Source organism: Drosophila montana, unplaced genomic scaffold (genome assembly GCF_035044405.1).
Source record: "Drosophila montana isolate Dmon_TW-CO22-7 unplaced genomic scaffold, ASM3504440v1 contig_786_1, whole genome shotgun sequence".
Taxonomy (NCBI): Eukaryota; Metazoa; Arthropoda; class Insecta; order Diptera; family Drosophilidae; genus Drosophila; species Drosophila montana.
The window spans coordinates 236,983-255,272 of NW_026999081.1; the positions used below are offsets into that span (position 1 = coordinate 236,983).

The window sequence follows — 18,290 nt, forward strand, 5'->3', positions numbered from 1 at the left end:
AACCTGCACCTGAGCTACACAACTGTTAAATGCTGCCGGCTGTGTCACATCAAGGGGCGCTCGAGTGGTACTGTCTAACCAGGGGCAGGTGGGGGTAGGGGTTGCAGCATACCGCTTAGTAAGCGTGATGGGGTTATGGGTTATAGGGGTGGGCGTCAAGAGGGAGGGGAATGTTAGTAAGCTAATGAAGCTGAGCAGCTGATGAGCAAATAAAACGATAACTAACTATGTATATGCTGTGCACTCGCTTGTATTTTTGCTGCTAAGTACGTGTGCGCAGTGTTGGTAAACGCAAAACAGCAGCCGAAATGGAGCACACACACACGTTACATGACTGGTCTGTGTGTGCGTGTGCGTGTGTGTGTGTGTGGTGTGGCAAGCAAATGTCAAAATGTCTCTTTGATGGCACTCAACAAACAAAAGGAAACGAACTGAGCGCCACTTTGCCCCGAGCCGCAGTTCACTTAGTTTGTTGTGGTTTCTTTCTTCTCTCTTCTTCATTCTCTGCTGCGGCTACTGCTGCTGCTGCCTATTCTTCTTCCTACGCCTCCTGCAACTCCTCTGTTGCTTCTTGATAGATTTGGTCCCGTTACGTTCATGTACACGTGTCTTTCGCTAGTTGTGTATAATTGTGTAATTGGTATCGTTATCGTAATCGTTATCGTTATCGTTGTCTCTGTGAATGTGTAGTTGGTAGTTCGAGCAAAGGGCATGCTATTTAGTTCCCAGAGCAAAAGCTATGCTTGCTTTCAAAATACATACATACATATATATGTATATTTTACTTAAATGCCACACATACATTAGAAATTTTGATATCAATTTCAATAAATGCACATACACATACAGACATAGAAAAGATGCTTTTTTGGTATATGAAACACATACATACAAAGATTTTGTATTTTTATTTAGTAAAACACAAAATACTTATTTTAACTAAATGAATCAGATTTATACATATATAAATAATAAGAGATAAAAGAGTTTATAATTACGACTGCTTCAAGAATATAATTTTTAAATTGATAAAAACTGTGCAAAGCTCGAATTCCGCTGTCAAGAGCACGCGTTATAGGAAAATCGTCTCTCGATTTATCTATATTTTTTTGTTTTTACTTTCTACAATACTCTCTAATATCGATTTGCATTATGTATCTATCATCAAACATTCTATTGCTTGATTTTATATCAGTTTGACTTTTACATGACTATAAGAATTGGACTTCGTAATGTCAAATCCGAGGGATCTATTAGGTCTACCAGATCTACTTCAGGTTAAACAGGCTCTAGAATTTCCTGATTTCATAAACTGTGAGTTCGTGAATTGATTCTTTCTAAAAAGTTACAATTACTTTCTAGTTTTTCATATTCGAACAAAGTTCCGCACTCCCAAGATTCCCTAGCAATATTGATTAACTTCCGTTAAGAATTAAGCAGATTACATACAAAACTATGATGTATAGAAAAAAATTAAGTAAAAAATTCTACAGTAAAAAGACCAAAGAAAATAACAACATTTAGATATTATAATAATAAATGGGCAATCTTTAATCTAACGACACAAAAAAGAAGGAAAATGCAAACGTTTAGTTTGTGTTGCTTAGCTTTTTTTTATAGTATTTTCTTGGTTCCATGGTATTATAAATGGACATTAATATATCTCAATCAATATGTGTATAGTTGAATATACCATACATATGTATGTATATGCTTTTTTATACACATATGTACATATATATTTAGGAAAGCTGTAGAGAATTACATCAATAGCACAAATTGTATACGAAATGAGTTGTTGTTGTTTTCCCATAATAGAATCGCATAGTTCTTATTCTATTTTTCTTTGGTAAAGAACCCAATTTCATAAAAAAAATACGCGCACATGTCTATTGATGTGTTGTATCAGCGCATACGATAGAAAGATGATAATCATCGCTTACGTTTCACAAATAGGAAAGAAACAAAAACAAGAAAACGAAGTGAAAAACAAAGACAAAAAAAAAAAGGAAATAAAATAAAAGAAGAGAAACTGTAAACGATACACAGTTGTGTGAAAGTATTGAAAGGACGTCACTGGAGGACACGCATTAGCGATGGGTATTTCATTATACAGCTGATGAGCACGGGGAAAGACGTTAAACTACGCATGGGGAGGGGGCGGGGGTGTGTGTGTGTGTTTGTGTGACACGAGTAGCATTTGGCGAGTCACGAGGGCTTAGCCAAAGGTCGTAAGCCAAAAAATAGAACAGAATAACGGATACGCATGAAAACAAGATAAGAAAAAAGAGAGAGAGGGAGAGAGAGAGAGAGCGAGAAAAAAATAAAACAAACAAACAACCGTAAGCAGATAAACAAAAATGTAAACGACACAAGAAAATCAAGCTAGTCCGAAGTAGAAAAAGAAGAAGAAGAACAACAACAACAAAATCAAGCCACGCAGCAAAAATAACGGTTAACGGTACCTCTAACTGTGGGCCTGTGGCTGTGGATGTTGCGGCTTATTTATGAATTATATTTCTGCACACACGACACACACACACATACTCGTACGCAGCCAAGCGACAGCAACAGCAACAACAACAACAACAGCAACAACAACAACAGCAGCAGCAGCAGCAGCAACAACAACTGTAGCACGTGTCTCGCTTTTGTCTCGATATAAAGAAAAAGTCCATTTTGTAGTGCATAAAATGTTTGTGTCGCTATATTTGAGTCACATTCCGTTACTCGGATTATCATAGATAGGTTTTTTTCCTTTTAGATTTTTCAATTGAATTAAATTTGTTTGGTGGTCTCTTTTTAGGTTAGGCCTATTGAATATATTTAATTTGCTATTTATTATTTTTTTCTATATTTTTTTTTGTAAATATAGTAGGTAGTACTTATTACGCATACGATACACGATTTCTAGAGCAATGCAGGCGGTAGTTCAATCCATTTTGTAAGCTTAATAAATACAATGTACGAGTTGAGTGTGATACTTTCTCGAAAACAAGGCTTACAGCTGCACTAAATACAACAGAATACACACGCACACACGCACACACACACACACACACACACACACACATTTGAAACACGCACAACACACACGCCTAATAAAAACAACACACACAGACTTAAATACAAAGAAACAAAATTAAAAGTTCAACTAATAGTAAACTAAAAATATTGTTTTATTTTTATATTTTATTTTTCTTAAATTTTATTATATATATATATTTTTTTTTTATATAAGGGCACACTGAAAGTGCATAGAAGAAACTGTTAAATGCTTGCCAAAGGTGGGTTGGGGGGTGCGCTGGAGCTATCGAAAGATAGGACAGTGTTATCGATAACTTTAGTTTAAAGTAGTCAGCAGAGAGTCAGCAGAGTTAAATATTAGATAAAGGTAGAGCCAGAGACAGGACAGTTATAGAGAGAGAGAGAGAGTGCGAGTGACAGATAAAGACAGAGCGAGAGAGAGAGAGAGACAGAAATGTGTGTATGGTTTAGACGTAAAGCTAAGCATACATAGTATATTACAAAGACTAGCAATAACTCTAGGAAAAAACTCTACTTTAAAGAAAACACTACGAAAAGCAGTCAAGAAAAAAACACAAGAAAAAAACGTGATCAATAATATAATATTAATCGATAACTACATAGCTAAGTGATCTACAAATTGTTTAAGTTTTTTAAGGAACATTTTACTTTCTGTTTTCTGTAGGTTTCAAAAACCTTTTTTCGTCAGTTCATAAGTTAAGCAGACCGACTACAAAGGCAACAGCTCGCTTTTGTATTGTGCCCCAACACTATCAAAATCTGGTGCAAAACTAATGTAGTTTATGGTGTGTTACACACACACACACACATACACAGACACACATACACACATTCACAGAGAGACATCGAACAAGCATACGAAATGCAATCAGCAGCAAACCGGATAAAATGTACGAAATATCATTCAAAATCAAAACATGAAGGCATAAGAAGAAGAAGCAGTAGAAGAGATTGAGCTGAGAGTTGGGAGAAAACCAAGCGACATTTCGTTTTAGCTGAAATAATGTAAAAATGTAAATAAAATTCAAACGCATGCAGGAATTATTCTTGTTTTTTTTTTGTCTCTTTTAAGCACGTGACACGGACACTCAACCGCAAGCTCACATGTGTGTGCGTGTGTGTGTGTGTGTGTGTGTGTGTGTGTGTGTTTGTGAATTGCATACAATTGTTTTGGGGCACACGCACACACATACACGGCCATGCACATATGCCAGAGTTAACGGAAGATACAAAACACGTTTTGGTTAAGTAAATGGTTGAGTGGTTTTGGTGGTTGAGTGCCTGAATGGTGCATATGTGTGTGTGTGTGTGTGTGTGTGTGTGTGTGTGTGTGTGTCTGCTGTGTCTGTGTGTGCGTGTGCTTGTGTGCTGTGCTGTGCTTAACCCCTGGAATGCAAGTTGAAAAAAACTTATGGAAATCCATTTACTCTCAAAGATCCAGTTACAAATATTTAAGAGTTACAGTTATTTGGTTAATTGCCCAACACTGAAGCGGGTGAAAAACTCTTTTAAGAATCTGGTACGTTTTGGAACTGGTTTTTGTTCCTTTCTCTTTGCGTTTTGCTACGAAGGTACGTGTAGGTTGGAAAGTTGAGCGTACACTTTGAGACATTACGTAATGTTTAGCACATACATTTATGTACATGAATATGTATTAATAGGTAGGCATACATACACACATATATATATATATATTCTTAAATAAATAGATATATATATATATGTATATATATGTATATAGTTATATATAGTTATGTCAGAGTGTTAGTGGCATACATTAATTGGGTTTCCAGAATATAAACAAAACTGAACTGAACTATTAATGGAAATAATAAACATAAACGTATTCTGAAGAAAAGTTAAGTTAACTCAAGATTCGAAAAACGGAAACATAAAAATCATTTGAAGAAACAACATTATAAATTACTACATAAATTACTATCATAAGTTTTGATTTTGTTATTTGTAGTTTTTATTATAAGTTAATTGCATTACCTTTCGCATTGCCGCAGCGTCCAGGATGCGATGATCCACAGCGAGACCATAAAGACCAATAGAACCGTTCCCGGGCATATTGTCATTAGTGTTTTCAAAACAAATCTATTTGGAAAATAAAGCGTGATAAGAATTGATTAGAAATTAGAAAATTGATAAAACGAAGAGAGAAGCCAATGAGCTGAAGATACGTAAACAGCTGTCAGACTGTCAAAGCAAGGAGCAACAAAGCGAGAAGCGAAGTGAGAAGCAAAAGCGAGCAATTCGCAAAGTTGATTACCCATTGATTGATTAAGGTTTGCCTTGTTTTTCATAGCACATAAAAGCGAGAAGCAAACTGAGAAGCATAATCGAAAATATAAAAATAAAAGCAAGCAAATAGCTTTACATTTGCTTTGCTTATTGTCCAACACCAAAGCTTCTCGCTTTGTTTCGTATGGCTACTATGGTCGCTTTGTACGCTCGCTTCTCCCAACGAGCTTGACAGCTTGATGCAAAGCGAGAAGTGCATCAAAGCTTGTGCATTGCCCAGTTGCCTGAGCTCATTACCAAGCATCTCCAGTTGCGTGGCATGCCTGTCTCGCTGAAACTGACGGCTTAAAGCATTACTTATCACGCCAAAAATAATAAAATAATTTGAAGCGAGAAGCAATGTGAGAAGCAAAAGCCAAAGGCATGTCAAAGTTAGCGAGCAGCTTGGATAGTTAATTACTGCTTTTAATAGCAAACAAGGGAAAATAGTTAAAATATGAAAGCGAGAAGCATTGAGAGAAGCAAAAGCTAAAGGCATGTCAAATTAAGCGGGCAGCTAGCATAATTAAACGCTGCCTTAAATAGGTAACTTAGACATTTGCTGGTAGCTTAGAGTATTACCTATGACTGGGAAAATAGCTAAAATATGAAAGGGAGAAGCAATGTGAGAAGCAAATGCCAAAAGCATGCCAAAGTCAGCGAGCAGTTTGTAAAATTAATTGTTGCCTTAAATAGGTAAACATTTGCCTCCTGCGCCAATCAGACAACTGACAGTACTGCGAGCGACACAAGAGAGAAGCGAGCTAAGAAGCAAAACAAATAACATACGATAGCTGAATAGGTAAGTTGAGGCTCGTTGCGAACTGCTCCATACACATGCTATGCAGGGTGCAGCTAATTTCTCAATATGTCATCGCTGCTGGCATTAGTAGTAAAATCAATGAAATGTTAATTGGGGCTTACCTTGTGTTAAAATTAATCCTATTGAGAGCGCCGATGCTCCGTGATGATGCGTCTGTGAATAGCTTTGAATGAAGCAGCATTACGCGGCAGATTAAATATAATCGAAGGAACATAGGTAGTGATAAAGCTACGTCGTATGGCACCATTTCAGTGCCAATTGTTTTATTTTTATTGGCCAATTTCGTCGTCCACTGGAAATAGTATTCACCAGGAATTGGATGTATAGCGCATATAAAAAGTTCTAAGCCTATTTGACTAATTCGTTGCCATGTCATTGCGATCCTCCAATCGTCGGCGCAGTTATCTATCATGAATAACTATTTGTAGATATATTCATTTTATTTATGGTTTTTGGAGACGCAGACATGGTGTTGAGATGTTTTTTTTTGTTTTTTTTTTGTTTGTTGTTATTATTATTTGGTGTTTTTTTTCATGTTTTATTAATTTGAAGTGTGTGTTTTTTTTTTTTTTTTTTTTGATAAGTTTGTTGATAAGTTCCGGTTTTTCGTTGGATAGACATGAAGGAGCACAGAGAAAATAATTGAGAAATAGAGAAAAAAGAAAAAATGAATTATTAAATATAATTGGAATTTTATTGATTGGTTATTTGCGACTAAACAAAATGAAAATACACCCAAATACGAGCATGAATTATTCGACAAGTACAACGTCAATGAGGTGTACATATGCGTATGTCTATGGCTAAGTGTGTGTGTTTTGGTGTGTGTGTGTGTGTGTGTGTGTATTGGTGTGTGTGTGTGTGTGGTGCAGGCGTTGCTGTATTTGTGTGCTGTTTCTTGTTTTTTTCTGTTGATAAAGCGCATAGCAATGGAAAGGTGTAAGCGAAACTTGGATTTGTTTGTGGTCTAACGTTTGTATCGATAGCGATAGCGATAACGTTGGCGATAGCGATAGCGATTTCAAAACCTGCTAATAGCAACGTTCTAGCTGCTCTCGTTGCTGCTGCTTCTTCAATCTTCTCCTTTTTATCCTCCCATGCCAATGCCTGCTGCGTTCGTGACTTCGTTTTGCGATTCGATTGTTGACTGCACCGATGGCGAAGTTATCGGTTTTATCGGTTTATCGGTCGTGATGGTGATGCCCACTTGTGCTTAGCTAACACAAGCCACTAATTTACTAATATGTATTGAATGCGTTTGTGCACCCTGTGTGCGTGTGTCTGTGTGTGTGTGTGTGCGTGTGTACGCGCGTGTGTGTGAGTGTGTGCAAAGTACTTACTGATTAGGTAGGCGGCGTGCGTGTTCTCGTGTTGTTAGCACATATTCTCTTTTTTTTTGTTTTTTTTTTTTTTTTGGTTTTTTTCATTTTTTTTTTATTTGGCATTTGTTGTTTACCTTTTTAATTGGCTTAAATCAATTTGGAATTAAGCCAAATCGTTTACTTTGGCTCATAATTCGCCTCTGATAATTCGTCTCTTGATAAATCGAGTGCAGCTGCACTTAAGCTCTTAAGCTGAGGCAAATTGGTTTTGGTGCGAGTGTCGTTCGGGGGCGGGGGAATTCATTATATTTTATATGTTCTTGAAGGGGGCGAAGACTGCACTAATCGATCAGGTCAAGTGCTCTGCTGTCAATATGCAAATAATATTTAAAGAGCACTTGATTTTAATAACGATAACTAATTTCATTTCATTTCAACAGCGCGAATGCCGCTTGTTTAACAGCAAAAGTGAGGTTAAGGCAAAGTTTAAGTGCTGCCTAGCTAGCTGAAAAGTGTGGCCAAATTTGACAAAAAGTCAAATTCTGAGCAATCCGAAGTTCTAACGTTGCGGGGCAATTACTAAAAGTTCAGTTTCAGTTAAATGAAATTACCCGTTCAAAATGTTCTAGTCAGATCTAGTTAGGACACACAAGTTTATTAAGCTAGGGACTCATAGAATTAGTCGCTATATCCAAAGTTGCCGCACACCTCGTTGACTTTACAATCCAAAACCTTCATAAATTGTCAAAGCTGCGATTCGTTTTCTCAGCTAACTGGCATTCATTTTTAAAAATATGCTATTACTTGGAATTTCTAAAAAGATAATCAAAACTTTAAGCAATTTCGTGCTTAATTCAAAATCATGAAGAAGATTATATTTTTTTGATGGTCAAATTTGGACTTGTAATATTTTTGCATTGAACCAAATGCTGTTGCTTGGCCTTCAAGTACCCTAAAACTCTCCAAACAGAATCGATTTTGACGATGTTTTCTACTCTAGATTCATTTGATGTGTTTTTTATTTTCCTGGGAACAAATTGTTAATGATTTATACCATATTAAGGGCATATAATTTTAAAATATATATAGTTAAATGCAATATATTGTTAAGCACACACTCAAACTTATTTCTGCTGCTCAACTCTAGAAAATCGCCATGGAATAAAAAATTTTCGCAAATTTAGAAAATACTCTTAAGTTTTTTGTAGCTCTAAAATGTAAAATTTCAGAAAATATGTTTCTAAATTTCGTAAAATTTATCATCTTACGGCGGTTGGCCAAAGTCCAGTAAGCAGTTTTAATTTGAGCGCTTTCATGATAAACAGGCTTGAATCAAATGATTCAATTCGAGTTTATTGTTTTATTTATTTTTGTATTAAGTATATCAATTATCTTTGGAATTAGCATGTTTGGCATACGCATGATCAACAATCGTGAACAACACTAACATTTAAAGCGACATACTATATGGTTAGATATACGCAAACTATTCACTACACTACTTCACATTGTATACGAATCACATTTGCGAATGTTGCGAATATGGTGCGTGGCGGATAAGGGGGTCGGCGGGGGGCGGAGGGGAGTTTTTTTTTTTATTTAAGGGGGGGTCGGACAGGGCCGGGTCAAACACTTTGTTGCTATTTGAGTATTTAATTAGTTTTAGCTGGCACAAGCCGTGTGTTGTTTTTGTTGTTGCTGTTGTACAGAACTGAGTAGATACGGTACGATTACAATAGCTACGAGTATTGTTAGAGTAGAGTAGAGTATAATGAGTATATGAGTCATTCGCAAGTTAAGCCGATTAATCGATAAACAATTACATGTATACATATACATATATATATATATATATGTATATATCGAGAGGTTGTATAATGTATAGATCGATTTTAAATGCAGATTTTCTTGATCCTTTTTTCTTTGAATGTTTCAACTGTTCTGATAAAGTCCTGTGAATTATTTTCGTGTTTATCTGGCAAATCGAAGCACCGTTCCAATCTTGGTGATTAAATGATTGATTCTTGATCCGAATCGACTTATCAATGGGAATGCTCATATGTGTAGCTGTGTGTATATGTGTGCGTCTCTTTCTCTCTCTCTCTCTCTCACTCTCACTCTCTCTTTCTCTCTCTCCATGTGTGTGTGTGTGTATGTTGTGTAATGTCTTCCATTTGACACACATATATATGTATGTATGTATGCATATGCAGTTGCTCTAAGCAAATAGGCAGCTTTTGTTGTTGCCGGACATGGACTAGCACTACACATAGGGCCCCCCGAAATGCAATTGGTGAATCGGTGATTGGTTGTTTGCTTCTGGTGCAAGCTAAGCCACGTTCTTGTCTGTTGTTGTTGTTATTGCTGTTGTTTGTTCTCTTACATTAACGGTGCTGCTTGATCAGCTGTTTTTGGCTAGCAGCCATTGTTGCCATTGTTTCCTTTACAGTCACGAGCTCGTGAGCCGCCATTTTGATTGTGTGTATGTGTGTGCAATTGGTGGCACTGGAAAGCTGTGGCTGCTGTTATCGATAACATGTGTGGATTTTAATTCAGATGGTCGGACTGTTCGTTGGTATTATCGATAACATTGATAGATCTTATTGAGAGTGGTTTGCACTGGAAAGCGATGGCTGCTGTTATCGATAACATGTATGGGTTTTAATTCAGATGGTGGGACTTCAAGACTGTGGTTGCTGTTATCGGTAACATTGATCGATTTTATTTAGGGTGATGACACTGGAAAGCTATCGCTGCAGCTAGGTATAGGTTTCATTTCACATGGTGGAACTGCTATTATCGATAACATTGAACACTTTAATATGAGCTTTGACACTGGAAAGCTTTCGCTGCTACTATCGATCATAGTGATACATTTATCGATACCATTATTGGATCTTATTTCAGATGGTGTAATTAAATATTTTTTTTTTATTTTTTTTTTGAAATCTTAAGCAAACACTTCAATTGTGTTTATATTTTGTAAACTGTTTGCTAATTTTATAGTCACTGCTTAAATATAATCTAGATACTCTATATTTAACTTGACTTTATAGAATTCTAACTAATTGAATTTGCTTCACATATGTATTTCAATTGATTCAAAGTATATTTTGAAGCTGTTCTCTAAAAGTTTTAGTATTTAGCAAATGCGTTTGGTATTTAATAACATAAGTTTTAAAATTCGGGGAAACTAATTCTTGGCGTTCAATGCAATGATAGCAATGCCTTTTGTTTCAACATTCGTTGGTTTTTGCCATTTGTCGGAACGAGGCAGCTTGATAAACATCCGCTATGGTTGGGCGTGATTTATCGCTTTTGGCGAGGCTGCCACCTTGTTTGATTTTTGTATTTCATTAGGGCTTTAGTCGAAATTGTTGTGTTATTGAAAATAAAACACCGATCCAAACGATAAATCAAGCTCATTTGATGTTTAAATATTAATACATACATCGTTAATGCCCTGAACTTAACGATTTATATTGTTTGCGAAGCTTCCATTACATCCGTTCATGCGCAGCGTATTCACGGCATATTGGCAATATCATTAGACGAACGATGTGGCAACTCGCAGGCATTGTTAAGTTGGCTGCGCTGCAGCTAGACGTGTCTTGAAACGAGTGTTTCATTAAAAACATATATGTATGTATCTACATATATTTGTATATATATTTATATTTATAAATAATAAGCGATAGTTTTCCAGCACATGCATGCACACACACACAGATACATTGTTTTGGATGGTTGTCAGACCATAAATGTTGGAAACAGCTTGGGATCTATAGGCATGCATTAATACATAGACATTGTGTAATGTATTTTGTATAGTCAAGTACACTTTTGTTTAAACTCGTTTGTTTTCTGTTTTTTTCTTTTCATGTTTTTTTGTTATACATATATATATACATATACATACTAGTATTGGGTACATGGTACATAATGTATATAATTGCACATATCGATGTAAAGTTCAGTTTGTGTGGCGTATTTGTTGTTGTTGTTGTTGTTGTTGTTGTTGTTGCTGTTGTATTTGTATTTGTTGTTGTCAAGCTACTCTATATGTTGAATGTTGTTTGGTATTGTTAACCATATATAGTATGTATGGGGTACATAACACTATGCATGTAGGAATTACTCACAAATATTTATGATGTATATTATAAGTATTACTTACTGAATTCTGCAAAGCATAATTGGAAGGTAATTACATATTAAAATTTTACTTGAAACGTCAACATTAAAAAAATTTAGAGGGGGTTTGGGGGTGGGGGGTTAAGGGGCATTAACATTTAATCGGATTTATATAGTCGAGAACAAGGTATGAAGATAACGAATATGAAAGACGACGAAGATGTTGAACTGATATATAAGTATATATATATATATATATATATAAATACTATATATATATATATATATATATATGTATATGTATACATCTATATAAATATATATGTACATATGTATTTGTTGTATATATAACTGATTTTGATTAGCTGACTGACTGACTGATTGATTGATTGACTGATATTGGTTCTTGCATCTGGATGATTGAACATTTAAGTTATGTCTGAATCATGGACGAAAAATGGCAGGAAAATGATGTAGTTCTGAGAATCTCGTTTTTCTTTTTTTTTTTTTTTTTTTTTTTTATAGATTGAGCGGTGGTTCTTCTAGTTTTTGCGTCTTTTGATCAAAAATTCACAGGACTCACAGGACTTTCTCGTATGGTATGTGCCTCAAATGAAACATCACAGCTTGAGTTTTGATAGTATTGAAAGAGACGCTTCCAAGCAGAAAAATCGCATTGATTGCATTCGATTTGCCGTTTCTTAAGTTATAGATTTTGGTAGTCAAGAACTTTATTGCATGATTGGAATTTGTATTATTATTGGAGGATTTACGAGTATATTGTGTGCAATGTACCGTGATGTTATGTTAAATTGTTTATTATGTTATTATGTTTTCATATGCACATTGAAATTGTAACATAAATAAGAAATAACAAATAACAAATAAATAAATAACTCTTCCATGCTCTTGTTTCTTATTGTTTTGCTTTGTTTCTTATTGGAAAATTAAATATATTACCATTACTCATGCGAAAACTTAAATACTTGTGTTTTTCCTTTTTTTTTTGTTCTTTTTATTTCTTTTTGCTAAATTGTTAACACAGTGGCTGTGGCAATTGGAGGGTGGGAAATGAACGTGGTTTGGGTAGGGCGTTTTTTTTCGACAGTTGGTTCGGTTTTAGTTGTTTTTGTAGTTAACCAAATAAATTATAGTGCTGTACATGCAACTGGTATTAAAAGCGCATAAATGGTATAATTATATGTGACTGCATGTTAACCCAATTATGAATAAGTATTGAGCTTCAGGTTTGGCCTGATTCGCCCGAGAAATGGCGACTGTTAACTCTCACTATCAAAGGGGGGGGTGGTGGTGAAATTACTGGAGGGCGGAAGGGAATACGGGGAATGAGCTGGCTTATGTTTGTATTTACAATATGCTTGAAGTTCAAGTTCCATGATCTGATGACTGTTTCTGTTTAGCTGAGTAAATATGAGAATGCCAAGAGAACAAGTTCAAATAAATTAATGTAGCTGAAGCTCTATCTCTCTTTCTCTCATTTTCTATCCCGCTACTCGCCTCATCCCCCCTTTTAGTTGGGACACACGGAATGACGGAATGGAATTATATAGGTAGCACTCGAAATTCGCGTTTTTCGTAAATAATGCAAGAACACACATTCAAAGAATTTAACTTAATAAACGTAAACAAAGTTTTGCACTTTGTGGATACAGTTTCGTTCGGTTTCGCTAGCCGCATGCATGCTAGCGATAGCGATAACGATAACGATAACAATTACGATAGACGCAGCAAGGCGTCAAATGCAAAGTGCAACACTCTGTTCAATTCAGGCATTCTCTCTGTAGCTACGGGCAAGTCATGTGGTTTTTTTTTTTTTAGAACAGACAAAGAACACACAAAAGTTTACAACAAACAAACTGCAATGAGGTGTTGGGTCTCTACGCTGGAGCTGGTTGAATGAAAGGTATGGGCTGGAGGTTATATTCTTTTTTTTGTTTTTCTTGGGATTTGGGTTTTGTTTTGTTTTTTTTTTTTTTGGGATGCTTTACGATGAGGCGGGGGTTACGGGAGCGGGGGTCATAACAGTGAGCGGGTAAAACGATGGCAACGTTAAACAATAACGATGACGACCATCAATAACATCTGCAAGAGAAGATACAATTTGCACTCACTCTCACCTGCACTTCCAAAGCATGGTAAGCTACTATAAGTCCTAAAAGAATCACAGTCGAAACAGATATTAAGGTTTTTAACGCTGTCGAGTAAAACGATGCCTGCAACGAGAAAAAATTATCAATTAATAAACAGCGACTCGGTAGTGACAAATACACGATTTCATAGGTAATTGGCCCTCGTCATTTCTAGCTATTAACGAAAATGATTATATTCTCTCATAACTCAATCAGCTCTCAGTAAACATTTCTTTACATTTTACTTATATGTATGTATGTTACTGAGTGCCATTCGTCAATAACTATTAAGCAATAGTTTTGCTTAATTAAATTAAATTCTACTCATCACATTAATAAGTAGTGAGTACCTAATTCACTCGCTATTAATAAGTTTCCATTCTAAAACGACAAAATTATTTTGGGCAACACTTCAATACATAAAACAGTTATTTCACGGCTAACAAATGCTAACGAGTACTGACATATCAGTAGCTATGAGTAACGAGAAGTGACATCAGCTTCCACAGTTTATATCGTTTATATGTTTACACATTAGAGAGAAGCAATCGTTAATAATTCGCAACGGTAATATAGTTTCACTCGTTGAAGTTTAATCGCCACTTATTTAGAAACGAGTGGTTGCTTCAGTTCATTCATTCAAAACCATTTCATGCTTAATATGAATCGCGTAATATTATGTCGTTCTTCATTAGTAAGTAGCTCTCATCAATAATATTAAGCAACGAGTAATGATTTATTACACTCGGTTTATTTTACTCGCCGATTAATTAGTAACGAGTGGTTACTTCAATTCAATTAAACTCATTTCATGTTAAATATCAGTCGTTTATATCATGTACCTCCTCATTAGTAAGTAGCTCGAATCAATAATCGTTAGCAGCGAGCAATGATTCATTTCACTCGCTATATTTTACTCGCTTATTAATTAGTAACGAGTTGTTACTTCAATTCAATTGGTATTAAACTCATTTCATGTTAAACATCAGCCGTTAATATGATGTCGTTCTTCATTAGTATGTGGCCTCATCAATAATCGTTAGAGACGAGTAATGATTCGTTGCGTTAATATAATTTCACTCGTCATTGGTAATTGGCACACGTTAATAACTCACCTTTGTGTAGACGCCGGCACTGCTCAGTTCGTTTTCAATCACCATCACGATGATCCCGAACATGCCCATGACAAGGGCATAGTCGCTAATGCGTTTACGCTTCTCGAATAAAGCTTTTCTCTTGCCCAGGCGATAGCCCACATTGGGTTTGTGTTTGGCCGAGTTTGTTGATGGCTTCCTGGACGTATTGCCGCCAGTAAGCGCACGTTCTTCCATATACCTGCAAATAGTAAAATGGGTCGTGTGCTTAATGTTAATTGATAAACCTCTCCTCTGCCTCTCCCCTCCCCAATCACACACACTCACTCTTCATATATCTGCTAAGAACTAACCAACTACTTGATAACTACAGACCATGACAGAAATGCCATCTATGGCGAAATGAATCTTTAACTAATGGATGACAGGTTTGTTTTCTTCTTTGTTTTCTGCTGCTGTTGATGTTGTTGTTGTTGGCTGCTGTCTCATGAAAATTTGTGTCACATCAATTTGTGTATCCGAAAGATATGAAGCACACACAGATACAGAAACACACACACACACACACACACACACACACACACAGATAGAAAAGCACACACGTGTGCAGGCAAATTTGGCTGAGAACTGAAAGCAGAGACAGAATTTCATCCTGCCTTCCCCCTATTTACCTAAATGTAGCATAGTTAGATGTGTTGTCTAGTCAAATACCCTGTGCTCATGCTAAGGTTTCTTGGGCTAAGCGATGCTATTCGACTTTTTTCTCATTGAATAAATTGTAAATTGAGTAGACATATAATTAAAGCTATGCCAAAAATAAAAGGTATATATCTGCGATTAACAGCTCGCAAAGTATCTGAGTGTGATTCTTAGCCAATCCCAAGGACCTTTAGCTTAAAGTTAAAAAGGATTTCTACACATTTTTTTCTAATTATGAAACGATATTCATGAAACTCGCAGCATATAGAGTTAACATACACAAATGCGCATATGCCAAACAGCAGAGCTATATCTCATGCTAAATGCAGGGTATTGCATAGTTCATCAGTTGGAATAAAATAAAAACCTTATATGTTAATCTGCACTCTGCAGCTTACAAGCAAATATACCCAGCTGCATGCCTTGAGCGATTTACAGGGCATCCGAATGCTGAACTCTGCCAAATTGAACGTAATATTGCAAAATCGTTGTACTTTGAAGGCATTTAAAAGCGATTTATTTATGCATTGTACTGCACACACAATACGCACATATACGTATTTCCCTTAGCCATATTGACTTTCTAATACATAATAACAAATTGAATGATCATCAAAAGCTCAATAGGACTTGATTTCATATCCCAAACGGACAAAATAAGCGCCTGTGACGAGTTTGCAGGTTGCTAAACTTTATGTATATTAACTTTGAGATTTGTTGGGGATTAGTTTTGTGGCTCTGGCTGTCTCTCTGTGTGTGCGTGTGTGCGTGTGTGTGTGTATTTTGGTATCCTTCAAGGATAGATATACTTATGTAATGACATTTATAATCTGCCCTTCTGGCGCTGACAGCTAATTATGGCCCATGGCAATTAGTCAAATTTTTTTCCACGCTTTTTGGGCCTAGCTAGAGCCAAGGCATTATCTAAATTGTGTGTCTGTGTGTGTGAGTGTGAGGCTCTGGTGTCGGCACATGAATTGGTAATGGAATGTGGCTTAGACGAGCGACTCATATAGATAGCTGCTGTTTATTGATTACATACGCTTAGCGAGATGCGCTTTTTATACCCCTTGCGCAGCGGCAAAGGCGTATACTAGTTTTGGGCTAATGTATGTTAGAGACAGGCGAAAGTATCGTCGATCCCCAATTAAGGACGACGAGCAGAGTGTTCATGAACGCCTCGATATCGGAAACAATAGAAGCTGGAGACTTGAAATTTGAAATACGTTTATCATACGCAGATTAGGCTCTGCCCATTGCCATAATATCGATAAATATCGATTTTGAGACTAGGTTTTTTAGGCCTAACTCGAAGAAAATAATTGCTAGATTAAGAATAGTTTATGCAAAAATGCAAACTTAAATATAGAGCCTTGGGCTTTGATATATAAACACATATTTTGTTCCCATATTTTGATCTCGGAAAATTGTTTAAAGATCGGACAATAAGCACCGACGTTATTCGGGACTGGATTTAACATAGTGTGGTGCAAAGGCAAGATAGAGAGAGAGCATAGCGGCCAGGGGGGACGTGCTGTGTTTTTGTGTGTGTCCATATCGAATGCTTGTAAGGGACTCAGGGTACAGGGTATCTGCTAGTCGAACGCTTACTTGTTTTTGTTTATATTGCAGGATAGGTATATGGTAGTTTGGCGATTGGTATACATACATTTCATACCTAGGGTAGTCTGAGTGGATACCCACAAGTGCCTCGGCCGCTTCTTCGTTGCATCCAGATGAGATCTGTTCCCGGTTCGCAATGGAAGGTGTTTTCATCGAGCCAGGAATTGAAAGTGTCGACGCTGGCTTGCGGAGCTAAAATAAATACATTTATAAATAGAGAAAGGAAAGGAGAGAGAGAGAGAGAGAATGATTAGAGCTTGTCAACTTCTGCAGGGAATTACGAAACAAATGAATCTTACTAAGTGGGCAGCTGTGGGTTGCAGGTGTTTTATTTTAATTGCATTTTTTTTGTTTTGTTTTTTTTTTTTGTATTTTTCAGGTGTCTGTGCGTGTGTGCTACGGCCAAACAGTCGTGTGAATTTATCAGCTAACATACATTACCATTATCATATGCAATCACATAAGTATTTAGTTAATTAGATCACGAATCAGGCAAAACACGTGAGCTGTGGGCGACTAAGCTTACAAACTAGCTGGGTGCAATACAACTGTGTGTTGGGTATTTGGCTTCAGTTTGATATAAGATTAAGAGCGGGCATATATAGCTCACAGATACCCCTTAAGTTCGGGGCAAGCCAGGCATAAGTTCTTAAAGATGTAGTTTAGCTTGCAGCTTGCTTAAATCTAAATCTTAAATTCTAGCCTTAATCGAAGACAGCTTTGAATTTATACAAAGAACTCAAAGTTTAATATTAGAAAAAAAAAAAACAAATTGTTAAAAAGCACCAAAATGTTAGCTTACACAGAAGCTGATATTCCTTACAGCCTTGCTTACAGCTGGAACATAAAAGATTCGAAAAGATTTTGAAATTTTCCGTTTCCAGCTTGCAAATAAAGAACAGCATCAAAGTCTCACAGGCTTCAAGCTAGACTCTTCATACCTCTTTCTTTGGGTCTCTTATGTCGGAGCTACCTGGGCACACTTTTTTTTTTGTTTAGTTGACATAAAAGTTGGCGATTGAAAACAAATACCTTTTTAAATCATTTGTTTATTAAGCATATAGCCCTCGCTTTCCTCCTTGGTCACTTCAACCAGCTCATGCTCGAGCTC

At 36.3% G+C, this 18,290-nt stretch overlaps 1 protein-coding gene across 12 annotated transcripts in view; it reads right to left on the bottom strand.

Moving 5' to 3' along the window:
• The window catches only part of SK (small conductance calcium-activated potassium channel), a 90,864-nt gene that overhangs the window by 12,971 nt on the left and 59,603 nt on the right, over positions 1–18,290 (bottom strand). For 7 of the 12 annotated variants that reach the window (XR_010438216.1, XR_010438218.1, XR_010438217.1 and 4 more), the window contains exons 5-9: positions 17,226–17,371; positions 14,879–15,098; positions 13,746–13,847; positions 6,259–6,575; positions 5,044–5,148 (exon numbers count right to left, since the gene is read on the bottom strand). Coding sequence is in view for 9 of the 12 variants with exons in the window: in XM_064698860.1 (XP_064554930.1) it covers positions 5,044–5,148; positions 6,259–6,575; positions 13,746–13,847; positions 14,879–15,098; positions 17,226–17,371 (890 nt within the window). In the remaining 3 variants the exon portion in view is untranslated. The remainder of the gene's footprint in view (positions 1–5,043; positions 5,149–6,258; positions 6,576–13,745; positions 13,848–14,878; positions 15,099–17,225; positions 17,372–18,290) is intronic. The other 5 variants (XM_064698858.1, XM_064698856.1, XM_064698857.1 and 2 more) reach the window with 1 other exon arrangement.